This window comes from Helicoverpa armigera, chromosome 25 (assembly GCF_030705265.1).
Source record: "Helicoverpa armigera isolate CAAS_96S chromosome 25, ASM3070526v1, whole genome shotgun sequence".
NCBI classification, from domain to species: Eukaryota; Metazoa; Arthropoda; class Insecta; order Lepidoptera; family Noctuidae; genus Helicoverpa; species Helicoverpa armigera.
Window position 1 is genome coordinate 7,863,633 of NC_087144.1, and position 13,018 is coordinate 7,876,650.

The 13,018-nt window shown below is 37.5% G+C and overlaps 2 protein-coding genes across 2 annotated transcripts; both read right to left on the reverse strand.

Moving 5' to 3' along the window:
- Positions 1-3,231: 3,231 nt before the first annotated feature.
- On the reverse strand, positions 3,232-10,710 carry LOC110377422 (uncharacterized). Its single transcript, XM_064041324.1, has 5 exons — positions 10,698-10,710; positions 10,125-10,334; positions 9,300-9,356; positions 8,761-8,900; positions 3,232-3,537 (listed from the first exon to the last, which is right to left on the reverse strand). Exons 1-5 carry the CDS (start codon positions 10,708-10,710, stop codon positions 3,421-3,423), a joined length of 537 nt encoding a protein of 178 aa, XP_063897394.1. The 3' UTR covers positions 3,232-3,420.
- On the reverse strand, positions 6,819-8,158 carry LOC135118733 (uncharacterized). The gene has a single exon (XM_064041460.1). It carries the CDS (start codon positions 8,049-8,051, stop codon positions 6,897-6,899), a length of 1,155 nt encoding a protein of 384 aa, XP_063897530.1. The 5' UTR covers positions 8,052-8,158; the 3' UTR covers positions 6,819-6,896.
- Positions 10,711-13,018: the final 2,308 nt, after the last annotated feature.

A 13,018-nucleotide genomic window follows, 5' to 3' on the forward strand; every position in this document is an offset into this window, starting at 1 on the left:
ACAGAGTGTGTAGTACCTAATCACATTAAATTAAATACGTTATATACTGGTTAATATACGTATGTCGATTAGCACAAAGAAAAAATATAATCGCAAAAAAAATATATTTCAAACAAAGTAAATAGAATAAAAATGTGCGAGAATTAGAACACCATATTTTATAAGAGTTAGTCATTACAAACAACGGAAATTCTCCCTAGAAAACTGACAGTGGTCTAAACATTCGATACTCCTAACTTTATCTCTGCTTTACCTAAACATCATGTTGAATGGAACACGCCATAGAATATCATAAAGTATATGTGATAGGATTTATTATGATTAGGCGCGACAGATCCGATATAGGAAAGATCTAATTATAGGTAAGGAATAAACTCAAACACTACTAGACTAGACCGATCAAATCTTTGACAGTAAAATGCTGTTAAAAGTGAGAAAAAAATATTTCAATCTGTTTATTACTTTGAACGGATAAGGACCAACTTCAAATGTTCATCAAATAAGTAGAAATACCTTTTTTCACAATTGGTTAGAATTCTCACATTCCCACAACTTGTCACAGAAAGTACCAGGCTAGCATACTCCGCTTGGAGATGACAAAACGAACACAGCTAATATAAGTAACCTAACTCATTCCCCAGATACTGAAACTTTCAGGTATCTTCAGGCTTTTACAATCCGATATATTACGGCCATTGCGAATAACTATCACTTAGACCTCGAGCTAAATTGAACCGTGTATCAAACAACAGAAGGTTGAAATTAGCTTGAAGACTTGTGGTACTGGAAAAGCAGTAGAGTTTAAAATTGGGTATAGTAAGTTTTGGTGCTTTCCCCTTTCAGTATTTTGCAGGTAATACTAGGGATTTAAGGCATGGGAGAAAGAGTTAGGTTAAGAAAACTTTAATAGTCTGCTCAGGTTTAGTAGTTACAAAGACAAAGACTGCTAAGCTTGGGATCATAGGTTTAAATTTTGAAATAATAAAGAATGAAAATAATGCATGAAAATAATAAAGAGCCAGTGAGTTTCAAACCAAATATCCGAATATTCGTGATTATGTAACCAACTGAAAATCATTATCAGCATTACTATTAGTATATCGGTTGTGTCGTACCTAATAAAATTAAACCCTATCACATATACTGTATGATATTCTATGTCGAATTGTAAAAAATAACCTAATCCATTCAGTGGTTTAGCCACAGGAGTCATTTTTCGTTTTCGTAATTTACAACATCATGTAAAGCAGAAATAAAGTTAGGAGTATCGAATGTTTTGACCAGTTGACAGCTGTCAGTTTTCAAGGGAGATTTTTTTTTATTTGTGCTTATCAGCATAATGTATATTAACGTATTTAATTTAATGTGATTAGGTACGACTCACTTTGTATATTTACATTGAGGAAAAAGGGAAACCTATACCTTGTACCATACAAAAGAGATCATCTTCACGTTCTGTTCCTATATTTGCAAAGTTTGATGTGCTCGGCCTAGTCTATGGGCCTACTTACATGTTATTTTATTCGCTTTTTACTCTAGTTATTTTTCTTTATAATCTGTGTGTGCTTGGGAACCGTTTGACCTTATTTAGAATGATTCCTCGATATCACATCTAATTTCACTACAAAATAGTAAGACTTAGTGGAAGATAGGTCTCTAACTATAGGTACAGTTAACTGCACATTAGTGGTATCTGTCATTCACCTTAGCTCAATAGTAATAAGTACGATTTTTCTATAAAACTATTACCACTGACCTGAATTTGACTGTACATATGGTTTTTGAAAATATGTATAAAAAAATACATAGGTAGGTATGCGTATTACCGTCAACTACCTTTTAATACAAACAATTTGGAAGAAAATAAACACTGCAGACTAAACAGTCGGCCGATAGTCGACCAGGTACAGCTGAAAACCAGCGCTTCTAAAAGATCTTTCAACACATGAATTCCAAACCGATTTACCTATGATGAAACTATCGAAAATATTAAATACTAGCTTCCGCCCGCGGCTTCACCCGCTTAGAGTTCGGTTATATCGCGTTTCCAAGATGTTTTTTCTCAAGGTCAACTCTATCTCTGTACCAAATTTTATTGAAATCAGTTCAGTGGTTTAGACAGAGTTACTTTCGCATTTATAATATTAGTAGGGATCATGCTATTCTTTCAGAGTGTTTTCATCAAAAATTGACTTGCGAAAGACAGCTCTAACTATTTAATATTCCTTAGATATAAGAAATAGGCTAACTTCCAAAACTTATTGGCTATTTCAAGCAGTTAAGAGCAGTTTCAAGTTCGATTCCCAGCAGTGACAATACCCCAGGGTTTAGTGGCTACTGCAGAGGTTTAGCTAGACTAGATAACAAGAAACAGTTAAGTCGCAGTATTTCGTAGTAGGAATATAGGTATCTCGGTAAATGTAACTTTGAACGCTGAATAGGTCATGAGGAATACCTACGTCAGTTTCTAACCAAAATATTAATTAAACAAAATATTTAAAAATGTTAATACTAAACTCTCAGTATTTAAAATAATAAACCAAACCCTAAACAGTAAAGTTTAAAATATTTCAGGAAAATTTGAAAAAATATTAGATGTCAGAGGGTTTGAGGGATGATACCCCTTGGTTAGACTGGTGTCAGACTTTCTGGCTTCTGACTACCCGTAACGACTGCCAAGGATGTTCACTGACAGCCGGGACCCGAAATAAATAAAATACCAAATTTTATTTTGCTTGCAAGTGTAATTAAAATAATATCTAAAAAGATAATCTACATATTTACAACCAATGTTCTCGAAAACCTTACTTAATAAAGTTTGACATTTCAATATATTTATCTTACGTGACCAAGTAAAGCCTAATTTGTAACATTGTAATATCTAACTAAGTGTTATTTACATAATAATAATATTATTATACTAGTTGTTCCAATTAGCTTCACCTGCGACCCAAGGTACCTACCTCCCTTACCCGAAAGTTCTTTCTCTGGCTCTCAGAATTCAAAAAACAAATGACAAACACAGTCTTAGCTATTGGGTTTACCAGGTAACTAGGATGAGGTCAGATACGCAATCGCTCAATGTTGAATACTGATACTAAGCTATACCCAATTAGACTGGAAGCCGACCCCAACATACTAGGGAAAAGGCTAGGCTAGTGAATCAAAATCTCTAAGACGAATCATCATCTTCCGAGCCTCTTTCCCTACTATGTTGGGGGTGGCTCCCAGTCTAACCGGATGCAGCTGAGTACCAGTGTTTTACAAGGAGCGACTGCCCTATCTGACCTCCTCAACCCAGTTACCCGGGCAACCCAATACCCCTTGGTTAGACTGGTGTCAGACTTACTGGCTTCTGACTAACCGTAACGACTGCCAAGGATGTTCAATTACCGCCGGGACCTATAGTTAAACAGTTCTCTAATACGAATCAATTTCTTCATAAATATTTTCTTCGCAGAGTTGACCTTCCTTCTCTCGAATTTCTAGTTCACATTCCTTTTGGAAGAGCAGATTCAGGTAGAATGGATGATGTGGCTGAAATCAATAATGAACAATAAATTAAAAGTACTTTTAAATGATACTAATTTTACGGATTTTATCGCGGTTAAATTAATATTATTTAGTCCCGACGTTTCGGATCCTTTACAGCATGTCGATTCTATAAAATATCACAACTCACTTCGACATCACTCTCACTTCGACTTCGATCTAAAGGTAGAATTCCGTGGACGCGACAATAGTCAACCTATGAAAATGTATGGCACCGTTGTCGAGGCCCGTGACAGTCGCGCGCGGCCGACGAATTTCGTAAGCTGCTCGCGGCATTGTCAAAAATTTAATTCTGGTTTTACTAAAATTCTATAGATGTTATTAAGCGCTAGACCATGTTGAGAAGCGTACGGCCGCGAGCGGCTCACGAAATTCGTCGTCCGCGCGCGACTGTCGCAGCCCTCGGCAGCGGTGCCATACATTTTCATAGGTTGACTTTTGTCGCGCGCGGCTGCGACAATCGCGACCCACGGAATTCTACCTTAAAGTTTCGTGATTGACATTGTCAAACTACACTAGCGCTACACTATCGAGCGTGTTGACAAGTTGAACTAAATCAAAGTCGAGATTTTGACAGATCTGTCAAAATCTGTCTATCTATAGGGAGGTAGGGAGAGATGGGCAGTTGGAGACATGATCAAATCAGAATAAAAGGGGGTCCTTTTATTCTGATTTCTGATCATAGTTTTGTTTTTTTTTATTGGGTAGTTTACGTTACCGACTGGTAACGGTGTTCATCCATAGACTATCTGTCATTTCTGTGAGTTGTCAAGAACAAACACTCGTAAAAGTACTTAAATATTTTGTTGCGGTTTCGGATCGTTATAAAGAGAAAACTAATGAAAGGTATGTGTATTTTCTATTATTAATTATTGATTGTCAAAATCTCCAGTTAAAATTATAGTAAGTCGATGCAATCCACACCTATTATACCTTTAGAAGAGAGTACTACAGCAATAGTTAATGGGCCCCACGTTTTTATTTTAGTCTAATATGACCGGGACCACCTACGTAGGTTGACAGGTAAGTAACTATTTTTATTTTCTAGTTTTCAGTGCACATAAGATAAAACCGTTTAACTTAAAAGTTTTTACCGATTTTTTTCATAAACTAAGTCAAAGTGTCCAATGCTCCCTATGGTAGGGAGGCTTGGACATACCATGTAATGTATAATTTGTAAATTTTTGCTCTTCTTCGTCAGTGAAAATTTGTGAAGTTATAAATCTGCGCGAAAAATCCTTTATAGAATCTTGTTTCAGGTACCGTTGCCAACTTGATCTAGAGACTATTATATTTAAAATAGTGTTTAAATAAAGTTCTAAGTGTTTTAAAGTGATTAAGTGCCTACCTTTAACGATGGCTAGAATGTTTTTGCTTAAATCTTTATTAGAAGAAGCTCATGCTTTAGATAATTTAGAAAAGCGTCAACAATCTGCTAGAATTCGTAGTTTATCTTTATTAACTCGCGATGATGACTATGTGAGCATATATAGATTGTCAAAGGAGCTAATTGACCAACTGGAGTCTGATTTACTGCCCCTGATAAAGCCCACAAAACGTCGAGGCAAAGGACTTACAACTCGTGTAAAAGTAAGTATTGACACAGTTTATAGTTGAAAAATTGTAATCAAGCACACAATAATAAGAAAAACACTTAGTTCTTAATAAGGAGTATTCCCTTTATGTGGTTTCCCCGCCAGCTGATATGTTTTCAAAAGACTCTGTACTTCAGTTATAATATTGGTATTCTCTTAAGCATGAAAATAACCAAATTGGGTTCAATTTTGTTTTCACTAAATCCAGATAAAGTAGGTATTACATTTTTTATTGATTTATTGTTTCACAGATACTATGTACTTTATCATTCTTGGCTAGTGGCGGTTACCAGAAGGTTATTAAAGAGGGCATCAGAACTTATTTATCGCAACCGTCTGCATCTCGTTGCATAAATGAAGTAGTGGAAGCTCTGAACAATCCGGCCGTAAAAAATATATAAGGTTTCCTCAAAATCAGCAAGGAAGGCAAATTGGCGCTGTCAGTATTTTTTTTCGTAGGGTAAGCATAGATTATATTCACAGCACGAATTTAGAGATTTCTGTTTATTTTATACTTAAAAGCTGCCTCAAATTCCTTACAATAACAAATTATAACTAAAACATCATATTTAGCTAAAATTCTGTGTCAAAACTGATAAAATTAAAAACTGATTAATCTCGGTTGACATTTTGTCGAGTGGGGAAGTCACTAGCACAGCATTGGTCGATGTCGAGCTCACTTCACTTCGCAAGTGATTAGGTGATGTTTACAGAATGCAAAATCAAGGTCGTTCTGAATCGAATGCGAAGTGAGAGTGAATAGCGAAGTGAAATGCGAGTTGTTGTTCGAATTTTATAGAATCGACGTGCAGGCAGGCCTTGGCCCTGTTGCGCCCCGCTGGGGTTGCTGACAGTATTCTACTTGTGTAGCCCTTTCATTTGATACCCATATTGAGGGGGCTGTGCCATTTTGTGCCGGCGGCCATATTGGATTTAATTAAAGGTGTATACAAAATGTCAGACCAATCGGTTGACAGGAAGAGGGTCAAATTTGAATTACTAAATTTGATCCAAGAATAAATAATAAAACAAACGGGTGAGCTAAATAAAACCGTTTAAATATCTCGTAATGTTGAAACTGATTGTAATTTTTAGGAAAGCTCTTTCATTATATCTAGCCGAATATAAGAAATGGCAATAAAAGTTGATAATGATCTGTAAAATCTGATTTTTTATGCAATAAATTGTGAAAAAGTGCCCATCCCTCCCCTACCTCCCCTAAAGTATGAAATGACATTACGAATCGAAGTGAAATGCGAGTTGTTGATCGAGTTTTATAGAATCCCAGTACAGCATCCATGGTCACGAGCAGACTAATGAGGCGTTTTGGTGGTCTTGATATTTTAATTACACACGCCGAGATTAAATAATATTAATATAACCGCGATTTAATCCGTAAAAGTAGTTTTATTTAAATGTCTAATATTCGCGTCAGAAATGAATATAAATAATAGGACGTTTTGAATGCCAACTGCTGACTGCAACTGCAGTAAGTCGGCCGTAGCTGCACTACTGGTATTTACATGAAACCGTTTTGGATCGAAAAGGCGCGTTTTATGAGAGTTTACTGCACGTGCAGTAAACTCTCATAAGATGACTATCATCAAATTATTTTATTTATTTTTTTATTTATTTATTTGTTTACCTCAGGCAACTAGGGCCCATAGAAAGTACAATACATACATAATTTAATATTGCAATACTTATAAACTAATACATATAAAATAACAATAATCAGCAAAACAATTTCTATTTGTTAACACGAATAGGCGGTGTCGTGTTGCACTGCGTGGTGTCGCGTAGCCTCCCGCGGAACCGCCGGAAAACGACACCTTTCGGCCAAAACGCTTCTTGGAACATGTCGAGATGCTGAGTCGGCACACGTACCACAAACGATTTGAAATTTGTGTTGTGTCTGGGCTCCAACCTCTCGACTCTTAAGGTCCAGTTCGTCTTGACTCGTATATACTCCACGATCTCCTCGACCTTCGTGGAGTGATGTAAACGCGAAACATACAGCTGCGTCGTCGGTATTGCGGGGCGCAGCAGCATGTTCGGACCAGTCAACGCAGTTCCGCATTGATTTCGGCTAGATGGCTTCTTCTTCCTTCTTTCCACCTTGACGAAACCATCTGCATCCGCTTTCCCTTTACATGGTACAGATTGTACCGTACCTCGGGTTCCTTCGGGCTGATTTTGTATCGCCACAGTAGCTTTAGGTGGCCGTTGGACGGGATCTCGCTTTACGGCATCCGAGTAAATACGTCCAAGCCTAGACGTGCTTACATTCGTCGGCGTCCCGAAGGCAGGGGACGCGGGGAGGGCGGGGCACGGTGACGCATCACTGGTAGTGGCGACGGCAGGCGACGAGGGCAATTTTGCTGACTCGGCGCGCTGCGGCGATGCGTTGACCTGTCCGTGGCGTGTGTTGTCGCTGTTGGCATGCGCGTGTGACCTACATACAGAGTTTCGCAATTCTGCTACCTCGCTACGTAGATCACAGATGGTGGATTGTGATGCCTCCAGCTTCAATTGCAGCTCGACCAGGCTGGACCTCATACTCGTGATGTCCTTTAACAGCCTGGTGACGTCGACGTGATCGAAAGTGACCGGGGGCAGCTTCCGCAACTCCTTTGCCACGAACGTTGGCACGTCGTCCGGGTCGGTCTCCTTCAACAGCCTTATAGTGTCTTGGAGACTCCTCTCTCCCTTTTCATCTCGCCTGCGGGTCGGCATTCGGTCTGCCATTTGCAGCGAATCGTACAACAGCTTCTTTGCGCTGCGTATCTCCTCCTCGGTGAAGTTTGAGGTGCAAATCTGCGTCACACTGACCTCATCCATGACGTCCAGCTGGTACTGCAGGAACGCCAGGACCTCGTTCGCCACGAGTTCTTCCGAACGCATGGTATCGATTTAGCGGCGGCTGACGCCGCGCTCGGCACGAAATTAAAATAATTTCTGCGAACAGTGCAAACGCGTCCGATGTCAACGAATGAACGCGATACACTGATTTTAATTTAATTTTATCTTCAATACTAATTAAACATATAGAAAGTTACTCGTGACATTTGAGTGAAAAGTTATACTGTTATTGCAAAAGTTACCTCACGATATATTACAGAACTTAATGCTTTAATTAATAAAACATTTCAGAGTTAAACATCTTAAGAACTTACTTTAATTCATGTCATTCACTTTAACTTCGTGTGAATAAATACCTACCACGGAGGAAGGAAAGATAGCGGAGATGCCATAAGGTAGGTCAAGCAACGTACAGTATTATTGAACAGTAACTAGAACTAACGAGACGTTCGGGTTCCTTGTCAAATCAAAATAACTCTATCAAAGATTGGCCTTGATTGATTGGTGATTTTATTTTGAAAATTATGGGCGGGTTCTAAAGAAGCGCGTAAAGGCGGAGCTAGTAACGTTCCTCGTCCCCCGAACGAACTTTGTTAGGAGATATTGCGTTATGACATCTCCGCTAGTCATTTTGTTCTCCATGGAGTGTGACACTCGCTCCCACAGTGGGAGGGGTCATTAGATGATTTGTCACAAGATTGTCTATCAAAAATCGCTTGGTCAAAGTGGAGCAAAGAGTTTTGAAACTTACGAGAGGCATTGGTGGTCTGTTGGCTATATCTGGTTTCTTCCTGCAATGCTTCCTTATAGCTTCGATAGCTTGCAATATTAACACCAGCGTGAATATGACAGAACATGGTATTATAATAAGTTCTACATTTGAGAGAGTTTCTGAAACAATGTTTATAAATTATATTAACTGGCTTGTAAAATCAAAGGATCGAGAGGTATGGAGACAAAATGGGGAGGTCTTTGCCCAATAGTGGGACAGTTGGAGGTGAGAAGAAACCAGCTACTCAAGAATTTTGAATTTGCAGCTAAAATCAAAATAATATATACCGAATTTCTAGTTTCTATAAAAATTTAGAATTGATGTTAATAGTTACAGCTCGTAATCAAAACGAATCGTAACCGCACTTGAAAACTAGCGCAGTTCTCTGAGATAGGTACTACCAAAAATGTTATATTTCATCTCAATCAGTCCAGCCGTTTTAGCGTGATACACGAACGCAAACACAATTTTAAGATGACTACAATTTGTAAGAATATTTTGTTACTGTAGTTGCTTACCTTTATAACCTAAATCTAACTCCAGCATGCAGCTCTCAGATACTTGAAAACAAGGACCTGCAAGGAAATAAACATATTTGATTAAACTATCTCGTTATATTTTCATACCGATTAGAACAAAATGACTCGCGGAGATGTCATAACGCAAAATCTCCTAAGAAAGTAGCGCGACAACATGCGGGTGTTCGGGGGACGAGGAACGTTACTGGCTCCGCCCTTAAGAGGACGAATTGGAATTTTTGGCGCCAAGGATGTCAATTTTTCTCAGTAAATACAAAACGGATCAAAATACAACTTGGTTACCTGAAAGTTCATGATATAAACCTTATTTTGTTAGTTGTAGAAACATGATTAGGTAACTTTTATAACAGAGAAAAATATATCAAACATACCTCTTTTTAAAAAGAGATTCACATATTATGGGCAAACGGGACCGATTTAAGCCTCTTAACTTTTTTAGTAGTTGAGTATATACATACTCTTTAAAATTGTAGTAGGAATTTTTATTAAATTATCATTTCTAAATATTAAAATTACAAAACCATTTTGTCGCTTACGACTTTTAGTTATAAGCTAGCGCGCGTATTGTTATCCTCGCCCCGCTCAGACGCTCCGACCCCTTTTGGCGCCTTAGATGCGCGTGCCGGTTATGGAATTATTGTTGACCACTTCCTCGCCTTAAGAGCCTTCTATGAAACTCGACCATTATTTTTTAAATAAATTCACCAATCAATCAAAACCAATCTTTGACAAATTGGTTTTCATTTTACAAGGTACCCGAACGACTCGTTAGTTCTAGTAACTACTAAAAATATCTTGTCTTACCTGCAGGCTCATATTTAATTAGTTTCGTATTTAAACTTGAATTTATAAATGCTTGTTTTCCTTCACATAATCTTATTACACGTTTTGGTCCAACTGAATCGTATAATTCCACATCGATAGATACTATAATTTCTTCTTCTTCAAATTGCCGTTGGATTTTCAGAGAGTTACCACCGCGACCTATTTTAAAATCTCTTAATAATTTCCTTCCTGAAATTCAGATTAAAAGGTTGAAAAATCATCTGTGCTTGTTTTACAAGGAGCGACTGCCCTATCTGACCTCCTCAACATAGTTACCCGGGCAACCCAATACCCCTTGGTTAGACTGGTGTCAATCTTACTAGTTTCTGACTACCCGTAATGACTGCCAGAGATGTTCAAATGACAGCCGGGAACTACAGTTTATCGTTACCTCCAAAACAGTCATTTTTGTCCAAAATACACCTAGGGCATACAAACTTAGAAAAGTTGCATTGGTATTTGACTTGGAATCTAACCCACACTCTTACTTGAGAGGTTGGTTCTTTACTCACTCACTGAAAAGATAGCATGATAAAAATACTATATACTTACTTGGTAACCGCATTATCAAAAATGCAGAAGTCACATTCGGGGGTATATTTTTTAAGGTTACGTTCATATTTAAACGATCCAGATCATAATAGGAGAATCTATATGGAAATGTTTTTATAACCTTGTCATCTGAAAGCAGAAACAAAAACAAAAATTGTATTAACTAGCTTCCACTAGCGTCCCGAGAGAACTACCTCCCGCACATGGTTAAAAAGTTTTATACTTATGGTACATGAGCTATATTTACTGCTAAACATCAAAATCCGTTCAGTACTTTTTGTGTGAATGTGAAACAAACATCCAAACTTACAAATATTCGCACGTGTATTATTAGGTATGAATCATGTTTTTTGAATTAGTTCAATAAGTTCAACATTCAGTAACTAAGTCTCTAAAAAACATTTTCATTTTACTTACCAAGGGGTATTGAGTCGCCCGGTAGTTGGATTGTGGAGGTCAGATAGGCAGTCGCTCCTTATAAACACTGGTACTCAGTCGCATCCAGTTAGACTGGAAGCCGTCCCCAACATAGTTGGGAAAAAGGCTAGTCAGATTCTGAGCGCACAGCTTAAATAAATAAACTAAGGAAGGTTCTAAAGCTTTTTCAAACACAGTCAAACATAAAATTATTACTCACCGCTACCCAAATCATCTTTACTGAAACAGGTCATAATAACACTAGAGAAAATTACAAAAAATATACACTTTGAAGGAAACATCACTATTTTTCACACACTTAATTAAGTATTAATATTAATTAAATGTAGGTATTAATTGGACTGTTAACCATTACAAAGACCTTATAGAATGACGATGTTATGACATATTGTCATTTTATTTTCCTGTTCTATTATCGGTAACTTAATAGGTATAAATAAACATAAAAAGTTACGCTATTTGCGTCATAAACATACGTACAAAAGTACATACATATTTTATTTACACAAGACGATTTATAATAAACCTAAGTATATGCGAAAGAGCTACCTCGGCCCTGGTACATAAAGAGTTTAAGAAGGAACATGGTGGGTTTAGTCAGTAGGAGTCTGACACTCCCTCACGCTGCTAACTCACAGCAAGAGGGGTCATTTGATAAATAGTTTTTTGCTAAATAACTTGAAATAATTTTTCACTGCCGTATCGTGGTCGTACCGTAGTCGATTTAGTCTCGTTTCATATAAATTAATATTTATCTTAGAGGTAATTAATTTACAAATTCTTAACGAATAGCTAAAACAATTAAATAAAATATATTATGTCATATAATATTAATTGTTATTTTCTTAGTATTTGACTAAGAATATATATATTTTAATAAATTGCACTACGTATTTAAGAAAAACTAGCCTAAATATCTCTCAAAGTCTCTTGAGATGTGGCATTCATCACAATTAATTTAGCACTAAATCAGTAAAAATATCAAAAACTAGCCGTTTTCCCGCGGTTTCACCCCAGTCCCGTATGAACTACTGCCCGTACCGGAATAAAATACAACTTAAAATGATGTCTTCCTAGCCGATTATCGGGTACGGCGGCTGTTCTCATGTAAGGAGAGCCATCTGCGCTGGACAATTATGGTGCACAAGCATTTGCTTGGACACAGGTGCACGCACTATTCCTTCACTCTCATAACCCGATGGGACGGCAATCCGACCGGAGAGAGATCAGGCGCATCATCATCATCATCTCAGCCATAGGACGTCCACTGCTGAACATAGGCCTCCCCCTTAGATTTCCACAGATACCTGTTGGAGGCGACGTGCATCCAGCGTCTTCCGGCGACCTTTATAAGGACCGACATTTACGCGCGATAAAATATAGCCTATGTTACTCAGGAAGAATGTAGCATTTCAACAGTAAAAGAAATCAAATCAGTTCAGCAGTTTCGTAGCCATTAAGGTACAAACAAAACAAATGATTTTCGTCTTTATCATAGCATTATATATACCTAGATTTAAAAAAAATGCGATGCACTCCTAAGATAAAAAGGTCACAACCTTGAAAGCAAGATAATATTGTCAATAATCTAATATTAATAGCGTAGCTGTCTATTTTCAAAGCGAGATAAAAATATAACATTTGATTATGTTGGAGCAGGACCGAGCTAAATGCATAACAAATTCAATTTCAGCTTCATTCGATGGATTCCGATTGAAAATATACGTCAGTCAGTTGTGTATTTTGACGCATGCATTTTATCCATATTAGTAATATAGTAAAGAGGAAATATTTTTTTGCATTGTAAAGGATCCGAAACTACTGACTCAATTTGAAAAAATCTCTTCCTGTTAGGAAGGTACACTCTTCCCGAGTAACTTAGT